Here is a 21,973-nt window from a genome sequence, read left to right on the forward strand (position 1 = left end):
GTCGGGTCTGGTTCAGGATAATCTGTATTATTCAGACATACACATTCTAATTATTAATTGGGACAAAACCATAGATCCGTAACCCTCTCAATTAATAATTAATATAATCGAATCTGACCCGATTATATTGATCATAGCTATAATTGTTTAAATAAATAACAACTTAAAACTTGGCTTTTGATGATAAATCTTAATAAAAATGATAGTAAAATAATAAAGTATTTATAAATTAATAAATCAAGTGTTTTTAATCAAAATTATCTTAAAATTCATCTATCAAATTTACACTTTTACATATAAAATATAATAAAAATTATAAAAGAAGAACCTTTTTATATATTTTTAACAAAATAATTAGTTCAGGTCTGAATCAATTCAGAACAAGCAAGAATCAGAACTGAACTAATTATTAATATGGACAAAATTAACAGTTCGGATATGTTGGATAGAACCTATCCATTGTTGACAGCCCCAAAGACCAGGGTGGATTTTGTCTTTTCCAGATAATATTTAGATTGGGAATCACTCTAATAATGGCCTAGGCTAGTTCCATTACATAAGCCATCCCGGATCAATCCGAACACCACTATATTGGTACTATAAACATAATAGTTGCTGAAGGCAAATACAAAGTAGCCATGCACACTAAAATTTCTAGCAATACACCTTTCTTCGCGTGGCAATTTTTATCCTAGACAGTGGGTACCCAGCTATTCTTACCCGGCTTAATAGGGTGGATTTTTTGTTTGAAGAATGGGTTTTGAGGTGGGAACGGGTTTTAGGATTTTACAATCCATACAAGTACGGATAGGATACGATATTAGGTTAAATCTAACCCTTCCCAACTCGTATATTATTAGAAAGCATATATATCAAATATTGAATATAATAATATTTTGAATTTTATGTGAAGGATAATTAATAATTTATGGGTTTTTACATATTTTAATCAAATAACCTTCTCCTCTCATTCTAAATTAACTCTTGAAGCTCCACCAAATGAGCCACACAAAGTCTCATCGAATAATATTTGTCCTTGTGGTTGCAAAGTTCATGTTCAAATCCAGCATTCTTGTGGATTTTCCAGAACTCTGTAGGTTATAATGAGAAGAACAATGCCCTTGAGGATGAAAGAAAGATTCTTTTTCGAAGCTTAATTGTCACCACCTTAGTTTTATTCTTTGGCTGTTCATCAAAGCATCAAACGTCAAAGATCATGTTGATAACTTGAAGAGAAGATTCCTCTTGCATCGATAAAGTATTCCACATAATCCACTTAACTCCTAAAATTTATAGATAATATAAGAAAGAACTGTTGAAGAAGCTTCTCTCTAGGTGATGGAGACCTGTCAGATATATAAAAGCTAGCTGAAATTACTTCTATTCTTGCTGACCAACTAGCCTGAGGCTTTTTCATAAACATCTTGTAAGAAATGGTGGGCCGCTGTCGTGGTGGACTTGGAGGAGAGAAAACTAAAAGACATGAGAGTGACCCAATCAGTATAGCAGACTGAAGGTTCCTGGAATTTGCCTGAGGACATGAATATGGTATACATTAGAGAGAACGTTCTTTGAAGTTGTTTGAACACACTTGAGTCGAACAGCCTCTTTATTTCTCATCACTCCTTCACTTCCTTTGTCGTCTTTCTTCTTTTGTTCTTTACTGCGATGTGCCAACATCAGATGTCATTTATGATACGTACATAGAATTTTCGAATATATAAATCTAGATACCTTTTGTTAGATTTGATTAGAATTCCTTTTTTTTTTTCTTGAGGGTGATGTTGGAAGTATCTATAAACTCTTGTTCGTTGATCACTTTGATCTTTTGAGCCTCGATGGCTTGTATGGGTAGTCCAGAAATCATGTCTAGAGATCTTGTCTTGGATGATAAATAGAATAACCGTTTCTTTTCAAAATAAAGGAAACTGTACTGATAATCATTGGGAGAGGACATTAGGGGGTGCAATTTGGGAACCCAGATTTCCTACTTTCTCCACTCACGCCCTAGTACACTGCTGCAGCTACACATCTTACTTATATCGCGATGTAGGCTGCAATTTAAGGCGGGTAGAATATTATGGGTACCAGGAAATCTGGAGTGGCAATTTGGGTTGGCTTGAGTTAATACTTCACACTGCTTTGGGGTTGGGTCATTCAAATTTTGACAAAAGCCCAATCCAAATCCCTTGTAGCTCTAGGGGGATATGACATAACCCTTAAATTGTGTTTGACTTGAAGGAAAAAGTAGGGAAAGGAAGGGAAATAATAAGTTTCCCTGCCTTTTACTTCCTTTCCCTACTTTTTTCTTCAAATCAAACATAGCCTAAGAATATATTGGAGCAAAACCATAAAACAGAAAAAATAGCCATACTAACTATATTGAGGGTTGAAAGTTGAAACTCTTATTTGGTGCTTTAAGACCAATGGGCCTAAGAATTTTCTACATAATCCTTCTCTATGAGGTTGTACTAATCCATCTCCAATCAATCACACTTAATTTCACTATTTCAACTTCATTTTCCAATTCCTTGTCAATTAACCAAAATCACTGCAAATGCCACGTCCGTAGTACCATTCTCCATGTCAAACATCTTGTGTGCATTCACCACACTTAAACGCTTCTGTACTGCACCATCATTTACTTCTGAAACCACTTCAATTCCAAAGGCTTCACCCGCCACCATATTACTTTCTGCGAATTTTCCTTCATCCTGCAAGTCTGCAAGGGTTTTGTTTGTTTTGTTGTACATTTTCTCCTATTTGTTTTCTTTTGTTTTCTTTTACTTGTCAATATCAACATGCTTCGTACTTTGCCACATCTTTGCAATCGTTGAAGTTGCATGAATTCTTTAATTTTAAGAATAATTCTCTGTGGCTATCAGGTTATTTATGTTGATAATTTGTCAATTTGGTTAGTGTATAGTGTTGATTGCTTTGAACTTGGGGTCCCAACTCCCAACTCCATATTCATTTCCATGGATGGAGAGGAAGAGTGGGCTTAAACATGCCACATGGGATTAATGGTTGTGACAAAAGATAGAGGGTCCCCACCTAATGAGTGGTCTGGTTGGGTCACCAAAACGAATTCACATATACGCCCTACAGAGGATGCATCACAGGTGCCCCAAAGCATATTCCAACCGTGCATTGGGAATATCTCCAAGTGATAAGTATGGGAGATGGATACTCTCAATGCACACTAAGATGTATATGTGGGGTGCGTTTTGTGGGGCGTCAATGTGAATTCCACCAAAACTTAATTTTGCCCATCCCATTTAGTAGTATTTTTAATTGATTTTACTTCAAATAATAGCAAATTATTTTATACTATTGGTAAATGTTATAAGAATCGGTGATAGAACTTTTTACAACAATAAAAAGAAAATTTTATTACCAAAGAAAATAAAACTCTTGGCTTTCTCTCTTTCTCATACATAGTAGTTATTTGAATGGGCAACAGAGAATAGAAATGCCGCCCCAAGGATAATATGTACAAGGAATTAATAAAACTGTGGAACATCCATCCACAAAACCCCATCAGCTAACCTAACCTGCATTAATTAGCTAAACCTTTGCCATACAGTGTCTTCTTGGGACTGCATGCATATGATAACCTAAAGCTACGTTTGGTTTGAAGGAAAATGTAGGGAAAGGAAAGAAAAGGTAGGGAGACCTTTATCAATCTTGTATTGATTTTCTTATTTTTCCCTTCTTTTCCCTGCTTTTTCCTTCAAACCAAACATAGCTTAAATGGCCGAGTAGAGTTGCTTGGACCCAGTCCATCTGTGCAACACATAGCCATTAACATCATAGAACAGAATCTCAGCGCTGGTTTGAGTCAACTGCACAGACATGAACCCTTGTCCATCATAGAAGAACCTGATTGCATCTTTATTCGCCGTTTTAACATCTCCCCTCCATGCTTTGGACCCCGCCCCACTTGTTAAGAACTGAAGAGGGCTGCATCATAACATCCCCAATTAATTTATATTCCAATATTCATGAAACCGCCAACATATTATCTCTGTTAGATCATGCATCTGAGGAATTCAAATTCAAATTACCTGCTCAGACTACTGATGTGCTCCAAACAATGGTCATGTCCATTCATGTAGAGATCGACGTTGTTCCTCTGAAGGATTGGGAGGAGTTTCTCAACAAGCTCCTTGGTGTCGCCGTGATGCCCAACACTTCTGATTGCATGGTGACCCACCACAACCTTCCATGTCGCCGTCGACTGACTCAGTGCAGTGTCTACATCCCTGAGAAGGTTGGCAATGTACTTTTTTCTTGGAAGAACACCTCTCCAATCGTAGATGTGATCTTTTGGGTCATAAAAGTACATGTCCACAAATGGATTTGTGTCCACAAAGAAGAATTCCGCAATTTCTAGCCAAGAAAACAAAAGAAATTCAGCTTTTATTCTTTTTGAGCTGCATCAAATTTAAAGGAAATTGATTTTTTTTTTTCCTTCAAAACATACCTGCATTGACAACAAAAGATCTCAAGCACAGCCATCTGCTATCTATCTGCCTTAGGACAGGGCTCAGTTGCGCCTTCACGTTACCTCTGTAATCATGGTTTCCCAAAACTGTAGAAGAAAATAACTTAATTAATTCAATTCTGATAATAACAAAAAGAAGAATAAGAAGAAGGAAAGGAAGAAACGAAAATTGATCTTACCACTGTACCACTGCTTTTGCAAACTCTTAGCGGTGTAGACCTTGGTAAATGATTCCTCGAAATTAGGATCGTTTTCGCCCGTCAAGCCGTTGTCATAAAAATTATCGCCAACGGAGATCACGAAATTAATATTTAGTTTCTCCCCAACCCTTCCCATCTGCAACAAATAATTTTCCAGGAGCAGAATGAAGATCAAATGCAGATTCTTATTGAAATATAAACATTTTTGGTATTTAATTTACGCGTCACGGATTGAATAGAATGCAAGAAAAAGTGAAGGAAAAGAATGGAGAATGTCTGAAATCAAAATAAATTAACAAGAAAACATCCAACACATGAGTTATTATTTGTAATTCAATTTGCAGAGAAAATCTGAACATATCGACCCAGAAAGAATTGAAGAAAGGGTATAATATGGCATGCAAGTAAAGATGTTTGTTTATAGGACCTGAACGGCAACTTCAGACTGGTTGTAAGTTCCTCTTCTTCCCCAGTCTCCGATGACCAAGAAGCTCAGTGACCCATCATCATTTGCGGGATGGTCGAATCTTTGAAGCTCTGCAACAGACGAGACCACCAAGCACATGGTCATAATAAAGCACAGAGCCATGGATTTGATACTCGAATGGGCCGCCATGGCTCTGTGAGGACGAGGACGAGGAGGATAAAAAGAAAAAAAGAAAAAAACAAAGATAGGATTCAAAATAAGAAGGGTAGAGACGTAGATGGTTAAAAGAGAGAAAGAGAGATGAGGAAATTGGAATGAATGTAGAAGGGATTTATAGATGAAGCGTGATCCTATAATTAAACAAAGAGCAGAAGGATTCGGTGTAGATTGTTTCTTCACCACGAATTGAATTGAACTAATCACCTACTTCAGTTTCCATAAAACGAAAAAGTCTACAACTCTACATATTATGTTCAATTTAAGACAGTTTCAACCCGGGCAAGCGGTATATGGAGTATGGACTTTAATAGCAGGTTTCGGTTTTTCTAGGTGGTAAGGATCTTTGATATGATTCCAAATGGCAGCAAATTTCCAGTTTCCCATATGCTAGGTGATTAGGTTCCCATGCCAACCAAGTGTTTTTGCTATGTCTATGAGGTGGCAACCAAAGCGGATTCTATGTCACATTCTTACTTATTTTTCTTTCCATTTTGAAATTACGTACTCTTGACATGTAAAGACTAAAATGACCCTGTTTAAGAAAAGAAAGGTCCATTGATCTCTCCCGCTCTCCTCTTTCTTTGTCTCTCCCACTCTTAATTCTCTTTCTGCAAATTTATTCTAGAAATTTCTTCTCATATCTCTCTGTCTCCCTCCCTCTCTTTCTCTCACTCTGTCCCGCTCTTCCTCTGTCTCACGCTCCCTCTCATGCAACTTTGATGTCGTGCTCTAAGCATTTTCCTATTATTAAAAACCCTTCCAGATGCAACTTGTCTACTTACGGTTTATGTTGTTGTAACGTTAGACCAGTACAAGAGCATTAAAACAAATGAAATGGGTTCTATTAAAGGCAGGCTCTCCATATCTGAGGTAGGTAAGCTAAGACCTTAAGTAGTCCTTAACCTATTCTTCCCTTTTCTTTCACAATAAATGATTCGGGTTTATCTGAAGCAACTACAAGTCTGCAACCAAACCAAGCAAAGGAAAAAGGTATTTTTCTACATTCCAAGCAATTGGCTTTATCTCAAATCTGTGAAAATGTTAATATGTTGGCCAAGACGTCTGATAAAACGAACTGGGTTTTGTCTCAAAGCAAGGAAAAAAATCGGTTCTTCATCTTGTCCACATTGAAAGGTTACGGCCTTTTATGATTACAGGGCAAGGAATGAGATGATTAAGTTTAGTTATAGTTGTTGGTAAGGATATTTTGAATCATCATTTCAAAATATGTGGAGATGGTTGAGTTTAGTTTTGTTTTCAGTTGGAAAATCGGACTTTTATCAATATCTCAAATCCATCTTGGTAAATTGTTACCATGTTGGGATTTAAAGCATATAAAGCTAATATGGAAAAGCGGGAACAAAACAATTGACATTATTATGTCATTGTCAATTAGACTATTAATGTTAAATGTGAAAGTCAAATGAGGTTTATCATGTTTTCACCAATGAATTTAATTAATGTTTCTTCATAAATTTATGGGAAAATTCTGGATAGGTATCCTGTACTTTAAGTTGTGTATCAATTTATTAGCATCTAAATTTTAAAATGGGACAATCTAGTATTCAAACTTTCATTTTGCAACAATCTACTACCTACTGTTAATGAATCATCAGTTATGTATATCAGTCACCTCATGTGTTATTTAAGACTTAAAATGTCAAAATTACCCTTAAACATTATTCATCAATTTCTTTTTCAATAAAATAAAACAGACCCCAAACACACTGTTTGTCATCTTCTTTCCGGCAAGGTCTTGAAGGTGTAACCTACTAACGCAATTACAAGTGCGACGAGAACCCAAAACCAAATCTCCTGATGATCCGAAAACTCATGAAACTCTGGTGCTGTTCAAAGTTGTAACCGACTCCTCATTCTTCAAATTCCTATCGAGAAGAGAGAAGTTGAAGGAAGCAAAAGGAAAGATAACAGATAGGTTCGACAAAGGAGAAGAGAATGACACGACATGACCCGTTTCGTTCGGTAGCTGTGAACCTGTGATCAGTTTTCAGAATTAACGGAAGAAAGCAGAAGAGATATTTTTCTTCTTTGCAGACGCTGCATCAACTGCGGCTCGGTGGCGGATTTGTTGGAGTAAGAGAAGGTCCTAAAGGTATTCTTCGTTCCGGTGTGGTGTTGGCCCGGCAAAGAGCCAGCCATGTACTGCAACTGCTGCTCCCTCTTCTTCCCTCAGTCCTTCTCCCTCCCTCCCCATCCTTCCTCGACTTCTCCTCCGTCCCTCTCCGATGTTCTTCGATGACATTCTTGCTCTTGCGTTGTTAAACCCGAGTTCAGCTTCTGCCCCTTCTGCGGTTCAGCTTTGTAATCTTTTATCTCAAGTGGGGCTTTCAATTTGATTAGAAAAAACAAGAAATTTTTTTTCTTAACTTGCTCTGCCCCCTACTTTGTTTTACTTGTAGTTGGAGTTTCTTTCCATCATTTGCCTTTTACAGGGAGGAAATAAATCTTTGGATTATAGTCTTTCATGGGTTGTTTCGGATTCATGTAAGTTTGGCTTTTGTTTTGCCTTTTACCATGTAATAAGAATAGAGTTGTTTTACTCCTGAGGTTTTGAGTTCATTAGGCTGTCTCCTATGTGTTCTAATTCGATCCATTGTTCTGTTACTGATCATATTTGTAGAATGGAAACTGAACTATATCAATATGCTTCGATGAAGTTCAAAGACTAAGCATTAATCCAACCATCCAATTGATTGACAGTTTGACACTAAGAAGGAAATGACTACAGATTTTCTCAACGTGTGTCATTTTTGTTGTTTAGTTATACTTAACTCAGTTTCGAAAATTTAACTTCAATGACCTAACAGTCAACATAGTAAAAATTAACCAATATGGCCTAAGAGAAAGATTTTAAGAATAAAGGACATGTGACAATTACCACTCATGTTGTAAATTGTCACAAAGAATCAGAGAAACATGGCAATGTTTTTTGTTGTCCTTTTCGTTTTCTAAAACTGGACTTTAATGTCTTATAAACCACGTCCTGCCCGTGAATTTGGCATCAATTCACGGTCAGGATGCATTCCCCCTGTAATTCTGAGCTGGGCTGATTTGTACTTCTCCCAAGATTTTAAGGATGAGAATATGTAGCAGCTACCATTCACTAAATCATGTGACAAGGAATCAAAGAAAATGCAATTAATACATCACAATGTTAATTATGCCTTCTTCATCTTTTCAAATTGGACTTCAGTTCTCTAATTAGCAAACTAACAAACATTCACCAAGATAAATTTATGAGACTAATTTGAAGAAGGGAAAAATTTTTAAACTACCCCTTTTCTTTAGCTAATTGATTAATTATATCTTTACTGTTTAACTATTGTCTTGCACCACCCTTACTAATTTTAGCAATTATTGTTTCTGGTAAGTTCTAATGGAAATGATGAAAAGTCAACTTTACCCTCCATTATTCTTCAAAATTTTAAAATATAATCAAGAAAATAAAAAATTTTAGGAACTAGAACTCAGAATACCAACAACATAGTGGTTGGTCGTTGCTGTAAGAATAAATAAAGGGGAGCAAATCAATCCTTAGTCTTGCAGAATCATACCAATACCATTCATGTACGAAGAACAAGAAGACATGTTACACCCCAAAGAATATCATGCTGCAGTTATTAAGGAGGTTTAAACGTACATATCTGTATCCATTGCAGTAGTGGAAACCCTTGCAGAATGAGTGATGAATCAATGGTTGGTCGACTGTGGTTTTCCTCAGTTAAATCTTCCTTCTTCCTTAGGTTTTCTCAGCTCTTGACTCTAATGGGGTAGAGCAAGAGGACGGCTAGATGATTTAACATATTGGGAACCATAACCTAAGAGCCTTTATATTTTGACCTAATAGGATCCCATTAAGCCTATATGGGCCAAAATGTGGTATCCACTCATTAAGCCCCATACCCTTTTGTTGAAGTCTACGGGCTTTGCATAAATGAATCACTTGATTTAGCCCACTTACAAGATAGCCCATCAATGCAATTGTTTCATTGAATATGTAAGCTCACTTAACAGAAATTAAAACCTAACAATCTCCCATTTATATTGAAAGAATTCCTTATGTGTACACTTCTTATGCTAATTTCTTTAGACTTTTCCTTAGTTTCAATTTGGTTCATCTCCTATACTAATATGAGACCATGACGGCTTTCGCCACATATATGCGTGACTAAACCTTTCATGCTCACCATATCAATGCATTCAATGACATAGATTAAGTATGGATGAGTGGCATGGAAATTACATGCAATGAGATCTCAAAACATGCCTATTTCCAACTGGTTCAACTTTATTCTTTAGAAAGATCAATCAAAGTCACAAACATATTCAGAGATGTAGATGATGGAAAGAGTCGTAAACTTTATTATGTGTAAATGTAGACATGAAAACATGCCTTAATCCATAGTACATCCAAGAGCAAAAAAAAAAGAAAACTCCCACTAAATCAATGTATAATAAAACATGCCTATACCCATACGAGCAGTGTGCTCATGAAAGACCTTAGGTGGCAATCCCTTGGTCAACGAATTCGCTATCATGGAGTTTGTCCCTATATGCTCTATGCAAATCTGACCACTCTGAACTCTTTCCTTAACAGATAGAAACTTGATATCAATATGTTTCGACTTCACAGAACTTCTGTTGTTGTTGGAATACAGAACTACAGATTTATTGTCACACAATAACTTTAATGGCCTTTCAATGCCATTAACCACTCGCAGCCCCGTGACAAAGTTACGCAGCCATATCCCATGATTGGATGCCTCAAAGCAAGCTATGAACTCTGCTACCATAGTTGAAGGGGCTATGAGCGTCTATTTGGCACTTTTCCAAGATATAGTTCCTCCAGCTAACATGAAAACATAGCCCGAAGTGGATCGCTTACTGTCTTGGCATCCCACAAAATCAGAATCAGAATACCCAATGATCTCCAAACTGTTTGATTTCCTGTAGATTAACATGAAGTCCTTTGTTCTCTGTAAATACCGCATGACCCGTTTGGCTACTTTCCAATGATCCAGTCTTGGGTTACTCAAATATATGCCCAACAGTCCCACTATAAATGCTATATCAGGAAGGGTACAAACTTGAGCATACATCAAACTTCCTATAGTCGAGGCATAGGGAACCTTTCGCATCTCCTTTATTTGAAGGTCTGTTTTGGGGCACCGACTAAGACTGAACTTGTCTCCTTTAGTCACAGGTGTATCACCCGGCGAACAACTTTTCGTGCCGAATCTGCTTAGCACCTTTTCGATATAGCCCTTTTGTGACAATCCAAGAACGCCTCGAGAGCGATCTCGTAGTATTTGTATGCCTAGCACAAAAGAGGCGTCCCCAAGATCTTTCATCTCAAAATTCTTAGTGAGAAATTTTTTGGTTTCATGCAGCAAGCCTATATCGTTACTCGCCAACAGTATGTCATCAACATATAGTACTAGGAAGATAAACCTGCTCCCACTGAACTTGTGGTATACACAGTCATCTACCACATTTACCTCAAAACCATATGAGGTAATCACTTGATGAAATTTGTGATACCATCGACGAGAAGCCTGTTTGAGACTGTAGATGGATTTCTTTAATTTGTAGACCATAGACTTTGAATCTTTGGATTCAAAGTTTTCTGGTTGAACCATATAAATCGTTTCATCAATGTCTCCATTGAGAAATGTTGTCTTTATATCCATCTGATGTAGTTCTAAATCAAAATGAACTACAAGTGCCATTATTGTCCTAAAGGAGTCCTTCAAAGAAATCGGAGAAAATGTCTCTTTATAATCAATGCCTTCCCTTTGAGTGAAACCTTTAGCGATTAGACGAGTCTTATATCTTTCGACATTACCTTTTGAATCCCTTTTGGTTTTAAATACCCATTTGCAACCAATAGGTTTCGAGCCTTCAGGCAACTCAACAAGATCCCAAACATCATTGTCTTTCATGGATTTCATCTCTTCTTGCATGGCATTGATCCAATGTTGAGAATTAGAATTTTAAAGGGCTTCGCGAAGGGTGATTCGATCATCTTCCGCTAAGCCTACTGAGTCTTCTTGTTCTAGGAGGAGCACGATATAGTCATCTGGAATCGCACTTCTCCTTTGTCTATTGAATCTCCTCAATGGCACTTCTTGAGGTTGTTGAGTTTGATCTATGGAAGGAACTTCATTGTTGTCTTGAACCGTAATCGCTTCATGAACAGTGTCAGGCATTGTTGTCTGATCATTGTCGATAATAATATCAGGAAGAGATTCTCTTCTTGCAAGACAATTGTTTCGTCAAAAGAAACGTTCTTTAATTCTTCCCCTCCAAACTCAACATCTTCAAGAAATCTCGCATTTCCCGTCTCAAAGAAGGAGCGGGCAGTGGGATCATAGAACTTGAACCCTCGAGAACGTTCCGCGTATCCAACAAAGTAACAGCTAACTATCCTAGAGTCCAATTTCCTTTCGTTGGGCCTATAAGGCCTTGCTTCAGCTGGACATCCCCAAAAGTGTAGGTGCCTTATGATGGGATTTTTCCCAATCCACAACTCATACAGGGTTTTAGTTATTGCTTTGTTGGGTACTCTGTTAAGGATATACACTACAATTTTTAATGCTTCTCCCCAAAGTGATTCAGGTAAAGAAGAATGACGAATCATGCTCCTCACCATGTCCTTAAGTGTCCTGTTTCGTCTTTCAGCAACACCATTCATGCTGGGTGTACCCAGCATGGTGTATTGTGGGACGATACCACATTCCTTTAGGAAGTTAGCAAAGGGTCATGGATGTTGCTCTCCTGATCCATCATATCTGCCATAGTATTCCCCGCCACGGTCAGATTTGACGGATTTAATTTTCTTACCAATTTGAAGTTCAACTTCAGCTTTATAAGACTTGAAAACGTCCAGGGATTGAGACTTCTCACTTATTAAGTATAGGTACCCATACCGTGAATAGTCGTCTATGAACGTGATGAAGTACTGTTGGCCATTCCATGCAGGCGTAGGGAATGGCCCACAGATGTCCGTATGTATCAGTTCTAAGACTTTCGTACATCTATTGGCACCTATTTTCTTTGTGCTCATCAATTTTCCCTTAATACACTCAATATAGACTTCAAAGTCCGTTAAATCAAGGGAATCAAGAATTCCGTCCGACACAAGCCTTTGAATTCTCTGTTTAGAGGTGTGGCCTAAGCGCTTGTGCCATAAGGAAGCAGAATTCTCGATTAATTTATGCTTTGCACCTTTAGTACTTGCATGCAGGATTGCATTGTGGGAAGCAATAGTTTCTAACATATAAAGACGATCAATTAAAATATCGGTACCAATAATATTTGAATTTAGAGAAATACTAACTTTATTATTTCCAAAACCACAAAAGTAACCAGATTTGTCTAAACAGGAAATAGAAATTAAGTTCCATTTAAATGACGGAGCTACAAACGTCTCAACCAAATTCAAATAACAACCAGTTTTTAAAATTAATCTAAAATATTCTACAGCTTCCATAGGAACTTTATTGCCATCGCCTACATAGATGAATCTTTCAGCATCAGTTGGAGGTCCGCTCTAGATGCAATCCTGCATAGACACACTTATGTGAGTAGTAACACCAGAATCTATCCACCAAGTGTCTATAGGTACAGAAGCTAAATTAGCCTCAGAACAAACTAAAGTGAGAAACATACCCTTCTTTATGCGCCAGGCGGCGTGTTTGAGACACTCTTTCTTCATGTGTCCTCCTTTCTTGTAGGAAAAACAGGTAAATCCATCACCTTGCTTCTTCGCCTTTTTCTGCGTGGGTGTTCCTTTTGCAGTATCCTTAGTCCTCTTCTTTTTATTATTCTGAGAAGTTGATGCTAAGTTAGCACTTTCCGTCTTTTCTCTCTGGATTCTTTCTTCTTCTTGCACACATTGAGAAATGAGCTCATTAAGAGTCTATTTCTCCTTTTGAGTATTATAACTCACCTTAAACTGACTGAATTGTGTAGGAAGAGAAATGAGAACTAAATGCACGAGCAAATCATCAATTATCTCTAACTTTAGTGCCTTTAGTTTACCGATAAGATTCGACATTTCCAGTATGTACTCCCTTATATTTCCTTTTTCTCTTGTACCTCATAGAAATTAGAGTAGCTAAAAGGTTGCTAGTCTCCGCTTTCTCATTCTTGGCGAAATATTGTTGTATCGCCACAAGGGATTCCTTAGCATTATCGCTCTCAGAAATAGAGCCCCGAAACGCTTCCGGTATGGAACGTTTCATAATCATCAGACTCATGCGATTAGAGCAATCTCATTTCTCAACTTTGGCCTCATTGGAATTGTCCTCAGCCGGGATGGGTCGCTCCATCCTTAACGCAAGGTCTAAATCCATGCAGTCGAGAATGATTTCCACATTCTCTTTCCAGATTTTAAAGTTTGTACCATTCAGCATGGGAATGGCATTGATTTGAGCATAAACATTATTTGTAGTTGTTGAAACTGAACAGAGAACAAAAACAACATATAATCAATAATAATATAAATTACAAAGGCAAGATACCCAGCACAACTTGTCATTTAGTGTTTGCACAGAAACATCAGTTGTAAATGGTACTCTCAACACAATAATCAAACATTGATAATAAATCCTATTAAACAATAGCCTTTCTTTGGACCGACTACTATTCACATGGATAATAACTTTATGATATCAGTATTCATCATCGCATGTATGTTCACTGCTCGGCCAGCCATCAACCTTCCTCTGGGCCGACCAATGTCTGCATGGACAATGAACACACAAAATCTTCATATTTCAAATCATCGCATGTGTGTTCACTACCCGGCCAAACATCAACCTTCCTTTGGGCCGATCAATGTCCACATGGACAATGAACACACAAAATCTTTATATTTCAAATCAAATTAATTTTACACTATAGAGGCTACTTAGGTAATATGATGCTTCAATCAATTTAATTTGAAAGGGAAATAAAAATATTCATCCAAAACTATATCCCTCACATGCATGACAAAGTCAAAAAAAGGTTCAAGGTTACTTCCATGCAAAAGGAGAGAAAAACAGACGCATGCAAATCACGATCCCAAAAAAAAAAAAAAAATTGTTTTGAGTCGGTTTTGCAGACCATCGAATCACTTATGCGAATTCATTCTTGGGTTGAGGCGCACCGCAATACTGATGCGTCTCTCCCTTCGACTGAAACCAAAACCTTGAATCATCAATGCGTCTTTGTTTTTTTTTTCTTTTTTTTTTTTTTGGTCGACACAACCTTGCTTCATGGTTGTTCGACAACAACACACAGCCGAACGACTGTATCCATCGATCAAAAGGCAACCACAAAGAAATCGATTATAAAAAGAAAAGCGATAATCCTAATAACCGAACATGATATAAGGCTCTGATACCACTTGTAAGAATAAATAAAGGGGAGCAAATCAATCTTTAGTCTTGTAGAATCATACGAATACCATTCATGTACGAAGAACAAGAAGACATGTTGCACCCCAAAGAATATCATGTTGCAGTTATCAAGGAGGTTTAAGCGCACATACTTGTATCCATCGCAGTAGTGGAAACCCTTGCGGAATGAGTCAATGGTTGGTCGACTATGGTTTTCCTCAGTTAAATCTTCCTTCTTCCTTAGGTTTTTTCAACTCTTGACTCTAATGGGGTAGAGCAAGAGGGCGGATAGATGATTTAACATATTGGGAACCATAACCTAAGAGCCTTTATATTTTGACCTAATAGGATCCCATTAAGCCTATATGGGCCAAAATGTGGTATCCACTCATTAAGCCCCATACCCTTTTGTTGAAGTCTACGGACTTTGCATAAATGAATCACTTGATTTAGCCCACTTACAAGATAGCCCATCAATGCAATTGTTTCACTGAATATGCAAGCCCACTTAATAGAGATTAAAACCTAACAGCTGCCACTAGGATCGGAGTTCATAACTATTTGCCACCTTCACCAAGTTTCATATTAGACTGGAGAATGAGTCGGGGATTAGCATTTCCCCTTGTCGGAACTAATGAAGAATGGAGAAACAACTCCTTGCATAGACAAATGGTGAGCAGTTTACTTATGGGTTCATCAAGACTCCTCACGACTAGGACCTTTTCGAGCCTTGTCAAATGATTTGGGGTGAGGAACCGGTGATGATTCCATTGAGAAGGAGCCACCAAATGTTGTTAGAGGGCAAAGTCCAACACCCTATACATAAAGCCCCAAAACGGAGAAACAAAAAATCCAAACATGGGTTTCCGAGATCATCGACGTCACAGTAGTTTTGTTTAAGTGCTTCTACCGTTTTAGACATTCTGAAAAACAAGGTGAAAGCCGAAAGAAATAGGTCATCGAGGGTTTGCAACAAGGGACACATGGCTACTAGGAGAAGGGGGCAGAGGAAGAAGATGATCACTGCCGTTGATGGAATTTGCAACAACAGGGTGATTTTGATCCACTCTCCCTTTTATTATAACATCGGCCAGTTAGGTGTTCTTCCTCATTTGCTTCAACCTCTCTATCGCCAGCCCCAACGTCAACTTGTGGCACCTCCATTGGTACTTGAATTCATTGATGCAACAGAGGGTCTAAGCCATGGAGACATAGAAGATGAGGTGGGCAAGCGTGAGGAGCCCTATCGGGACCCAGCATTGTTGATGCCAAAATTAGAGGCGGGGTGACTAGTCCTGGTGGCGAACACTAGACTAGGGAAGATGAAGAAGAATTGGAATATCTTCCAAAGCTCCTTCTTTTGAAGATCAACGCTGGTTTCCTTCTTCTCTAGGGTTTTTTCAAAGTAGAGCTGCACTTTATTAATTGCAAATGCTTCTACAAATGCTGGTAGGCTTCGACGGCCATGATCCTCGTCCGAGTTCCAACATCTTTGTGTCGACATAACAGAGGAGTTTTTTACTATATAAATGGGTAAGATAAAGAAGAAAAAGAAGACCTTCCAAATCTTCTTCTTTTGCATACTAACTACCCATTTCTCCTCCAGGGTTTTCTCAAAGTGGAGCACACTTTATCATTTGCTGATGCTTCTGCAAATGGAGGTGGCTCAGGGGATGTGGATATTTAGAAATGGGTTTTGTTTTAGACGTACATGGAGATGGATCGACAGAACGGAGATCGAGGTGGAGGTGGAGGCAGAGATGAAAACGGAAAGGAGGTGGAGGGAGAGGTGGAGTTCGATTTGTAGTTGTTGAAAGGAAGAATACGGTGAAGGAGTAAGAAGGAGAGGGATGAAGGATAATATTGGGTTTTAAAGAAAAATTATACGTGGTGTCACGTGTGTATAGATTTTGATAGAATATTAATGACGAAGATAGAATTAATCAATTGTCAGAGTGCTTTAAAACAATAATTAAACAATAAAGATACAATTTGTCAATTAGCTAAATTGTAGGGATAGTTTAAGAAATTTGAGAGTGAGGAGACATGTCAAGGATGTTTGAACTGTCATTAGAGTGCCAATTATTCTTTCATCGTCACCTCAAATTTAAACTTTAATACCTTAACTACCAACTTAATTAGTATAAATTTATCATAATAAACTAGAAGTGTTAATTAAATTCATTGGTGATCTAATTGGCATTGACATAATAATGCCAATTCTTCTATATTAGCTTTATATGCACTAAATCCCAAGTTGGTAACAATTTTTCAAGTCATCAACCGAAACAAGTTGCCTTACGTGGTGAGTGAATCTGTCCATTAAAAGTTTCTATTAAAGTTATTTGGGCTTTTGAAATCAAGTAGGGTGAATAGGGGTGTAAACGAATCAAATTCGAATTGGATTAGACAATATTTGAATTCGAATTCGATTAGAAAATCCGATATTCGAATTCGAATTCGATTAAATATTCGAATATTCGATTCAATTTGAATTCGATTAATTAATTATTTTAGATAATTAATAAATATATAAAATAAATATTTTATTGATATTAAGTATATAAATATATAAATTATTTATATAATTTAATTATTATATATTATATAAAATATTTTATATATTATATATAAGAATTAAATAATCAGTCGAATTCGGATATTTATAGAATCAAATCAGGTCAATCCGAATTCGTATCTGATTAACTATCCAGTAAGAATAGGATATCTGAATTTGACCGATTAGATATTCGAATTATCCGAATTCGATTCGATTACATCGAATATCGAATTCAAAATCGGATTTTCGAATACAGTTGACACCTAACGATGAACTAGAATCCAGAAATCTGAAACAACCATGTCCATTCTTTTCAAAAAAAAAAAATCTCTTTGTTTGCCCATCTATTGGGAGACAGATGGCAATTTAAGATAGTTAACAAGACAAGTGGTCTGTGGACATTAATAGTTGGTTTCAGGTTTTTAGGTGGTAAGGAGCTTTGATATGATTCCATGTGGCAAGTTTCCAGTTTCCCCTAGGCTAGGATCATATCATTTTAATGCCTCTTTGTTACTCTCTCAGTTCTCATTTTTTAGCACAGATCTCATGCAAGCAAGAAAAAAAATGTCTCTTTGCTTGCCCATCTGTTGGGAGACAGATTGCAACCGGGATAAGCGGTCTATGGACATTAATAGCTGGTTTCAGGTTTTCTAGATGGTAAGGAGTTTTGATATGATTCCATGTGGCAAATTTCCAGTTTCCCATCGTCTAGGATCTTATCATTTTAATGTCTCTTTTTTAATCTCTCAATTCTCATTTTTTTAGCTCAGGTCTCATGCAAGCCAAAAAAAATAATAATAATAAGTCTCTTTGTTGGGAGACATATGGCAATTTGACCCACCCCTGCGGCTTCGATTCTCGCTGCCACAAAGAGACAGTTTTATAAAGAAAATCATATTCATTAAAAATGTTTAATTATGTTAAATAACTTAGTATTTTATTTCTATCATTTTTATTAAGTTGTATTATCAAAATTTAAATTCTAAGTTATTATTTAAATAAACAAAAATCTATATATATAATAACACTGGATGGTCCATGTTAGTATGTATTTCCTTCAAGAGAATCTATTTATCTATTTTCTCCATTTTTTGCATTTTTTCAATGTTCTTTTGTTTTAAAAATATAAAAAGGTAATTATTGTCTATTTTGAACAGATCAATAAAGTTGTACACTATTAGAGAGAGAGAGAGAATTTTGGATTTTTCAAAACCCCTTATTTTAATACAAATTATTATTACATTTAAGAGAAAGAGAAAGAGAGAATAGTAATACAACATAATAAAGTAAAATATTAATATATCAAATAATATAAATAGGTTTAGGTTAAATAATCTAACATAAAACAACAAATAAAAGGTATTTTAAAAATTTTAATTTTTACGAGTTTAGACCTTTATTATGCATAGTGGCCATATTACACAAGAGACTTATATAAAATGGAGGACTTATTAAAAATGATATAAAAATAAAAAAAAATTAATGAAAACTTAAAATGTAGAACCTATTTTACCACTCAGACAAAGAAGAAAAACTAAATGGGTCTAAGTTGACCTATTTTCAAAAACAATTCAAATTTGTTTAGAAACCCATGACGTGTGATACACGACATACAAAGAATAATAATTATTTAAAACCTAACTCAAATATTTTCTTCTAAGCTAGGTCTAACTCAGATCTACACCAAGCCCACACATAATATGGGTAGTATAGCTTTAAAATTAATAAAACATTACTAAAAGTTAATAAAAAAATGTTAAATTTTAGCAGTTTTATCTAGAAACTATTAAAAATTAAGAAATTATATAAAAAAAATCGGTATTAATAGGATAATTTAAATTGATAATAAAAAGTAACAAATCGTTAATAATGTAGCCTAACCCAATTAGATTTAATAAATTTCCATGCTGAAGCAACTATTTTCTTTTGAGTTAGGTCTAGCTTAGATATGCTTCAAGCTCACACATAATGTGCGGGTAATAGGGTTGTAAGCGGATCGGATTCAAATCAAATCCAGCTACATCTACATCAACATTCAATTACAAAATTTCCAAATTTGCATCCACATCTGATTATTAATATTATTATGTTGGATTTTGTGTTTTAAAATATTAATGCATATATCTACAATTACACATAATATCTATGTGTTTACAATAATTATACTACATATACAAAATATTAATTTTTTATTAGACATGGATGTCAATCAAATTTGATGGGGTTCAATCTATATCCAATCAAATTATTAACTAGATGCAAGTTCTAAAATCCAAATCAAGGGTTACCAGATTCAAAGTCTAATTGGGTATTGAAATTTCGGAGTCCAATGATAGTCTTAGAGGATAGGCCCAAGTTAAGCAACCCCTAATAAGCTCAACTTGGAAGTTATATGCATATATGGTAAATATTGTTGCATAATATTTAGATAACAAATTTTATATTAATATAGATAGAAATATTATATATTTTTTTATAATAGACTATAATTAAATAAAAATTATAATTTGTAAAGAAACATAGTTTTATAATTAACATGAGAAAAGCCTATAGGCCAAGACAAATATTATATTACACTTAAGGTGTAGGGAGGGCTAGGTTAGGCAACCTAAAAAATTGCTAATACACTATCGAAATTTTCATAGGGCTACAAAATGGGGGTAGCTCATCCTTCATAGCTCATTTGGCTTCAATATTATCTAAAAATAGTTAAGAAAAGCCTATAAACAATGCATGCATGGGTTGCACTCGGTTTGGTTCAATCGAATTACAAACATTATGATGCATGCAACTTGGGTGGGTTGGGTTAGGATGAGGATCAATCCAAACCTGATCCAAAGTCTTAAACATTAAATTTGGGCTTTGATTAATTTAATAATGACTAAATAAGTTAACTATAGATTAATTTAATTATGAATATAGCCTAATTAATTTACTGATATTTAAGTATTTTATACATAAGTGACATTTACAAAAAAATGAAACACTCAATCATTAATAATGTAAAATAAATAAAATAGAACACTAACAAATAATATGGAAAAAAAATTATTTTACTATGTAATTAGCAATAAATTACTATCTTTGTTAAAAATATTAATATAATCAATCCAAAATACTAAATTAGTAAGACATTTTTATAACAAATTATTAAAATAAAGACTTAATTATTTTAAACAACATTGCATTCTTTTCTTATTTATAAGTTTTTGATTATTTTACTTTCCTTGATAAATCCCGTGATTTTGTCCCAATTAATAATTGGTTCAGAATTTATTCTACCTAAATCTATCTAAACCCAACCCGTTGACAACCCTACTAATAAATTACCGCAATATTGTTAAACTTAGAACATGAGGAAAATCCAAAATGCTCAGGGAATCACAATTCAATTAGTGTAATTAGGCTACATCAGGGTAGGTCATTTAAAATGTATGGCATTTAACTAGGATATAAGAAGGTTATTGGATCCTCAATTGCTATCAGTATCCATATTTGCTCTTTTGTAGAAGGGGGATTGTTTGAGCCAATGAGGTCAAGCCCTCAGCACTAAAATGGCCAATAGGCTTCTACTGGGTTCATGTTTGTCAGTGGGAGACGAATTATGTCTATGTGATATTGATATTGCTGGGCATTAGCAAATAATTGCCAATGTAAAATGAACACGTCACCCAATGTTAAGAATTCAAAATTTAACCAAATGAATGCATTTGACTAGATGGTTTTTAAGCAAATTAATACAGTGCAAAGCCTTGTATTTTGTATTTCTAAACCTTTGCAATCTACACATTTGTATTTGTATTCTTCCACAGTTAAGCCTTAAATGCAATTTAACTTGTTTTTGAGTTACATGCTAAGTTGCTAATCCACCCTGATGTCATTAGTTTTGTCTTGGTAAGAGATAAACCAGAACCAAAACTGCATCTTCTACGATTGTGACAACTTACGTGAGACTACAAAAATTAGACGGATTTTATGAAGTGTTCCGTCTTTGAAGAGATATTCCTATTGGTGGAGTAGAGCTCCATGTACTACAGAAACTCAAATCAATTAAAAAGAAAAGAACTAAATTTTCCTGGTATTCCATGCCAATTGTAGATAGGAGTGGGAAAAAAAAAAACTGAAAAACCAAACTGAATTAATCGGTATACATATTTTTATATATTTTATGTATATTTATTTATATTATATATATTTCTAATGATTTATTATATATTTATATATTTTCTATAACATGTATTGTAAATATTAAAAAACTGACCAATCAAACAAATGGTTTACTGAAACTGAAACAGTCAACCAGTTAGCCAATTAGCTTCGGTTTAGTTTCGATTACCAGTATTTCAAAAACCATTAAACTTGGTTTGATTTCAAAAATAAGCCCAACGTTTGGTTAATTGAACCATGAATACCCCTATTTATAGACACCAAGACCACTCAAATATTTCTTTCTTCTGACTTCCATCTGTTAAAGAAGAATTAAGGTTTCCTAGGCTGTATTAGAAATGAACTCTTAATTAGCATTTAATATAATGAAACAAGCTTGAGAGATTCTTTTTTCATCTTCTATTTGGCAATCGTTATTTTAAGTACTTATCTTTATTGTAGAATTTTCGCTTTATTGATCTGTGATTGTTGCATGCCTATAGAGTG

The 21,973-nt window shown here is 35.5% G+C and overlaps 1 protein-coding gene across 1 annotated transcript; it reads right to left on the reverse strand.

Moving 5' to 3' along the window:
• Positions 1-3,365: 3,365 nt before the first annotated feature.
• Positions 3,366-5,805, reverse strand: LOC148855336 (purple acid phosphatase 17-like). The gene is made up of 5 exons (XM_088985130.1): positions 5,135-5,805; positions 4,687-4,843; positions 4,487-4,594; positions 4,068-4,392; positions 3,366-3,963 (listed from the first exon to the last, which is right to left on the reverse strand). Exons 1-5 carry the CDS (start codon positions 5,321-5,323, stop codon positions 3,750-3,752), a joined length of 993 nt encoding a protein of 330 aa, XP_088841256.1. The 5' UTR covers positions 5,324-5,805; the 3' UTR covers positions 3,366-3,749.
• Between the last annotated feature and the right edge of the window lie 16,168 nt (positions 5,806-21,973).

The sequence above is a fragment of the Nelumbo lutea genome, chromosome 4 (assembly GCF_056320005.1).
Source record: "Nelumbo lutea isolate HS-2025 chromosome 4, American lotus-T2T, whole genome shotgun sequence".
In the NCBI taxonomy this organism is placed as follows: Eukaryota; Viridiplantae; Streptophyta; class Magnoliopsida; order Proteales; family Nelumbonaceae; genus Nelumbo; species Nelumbo lutea.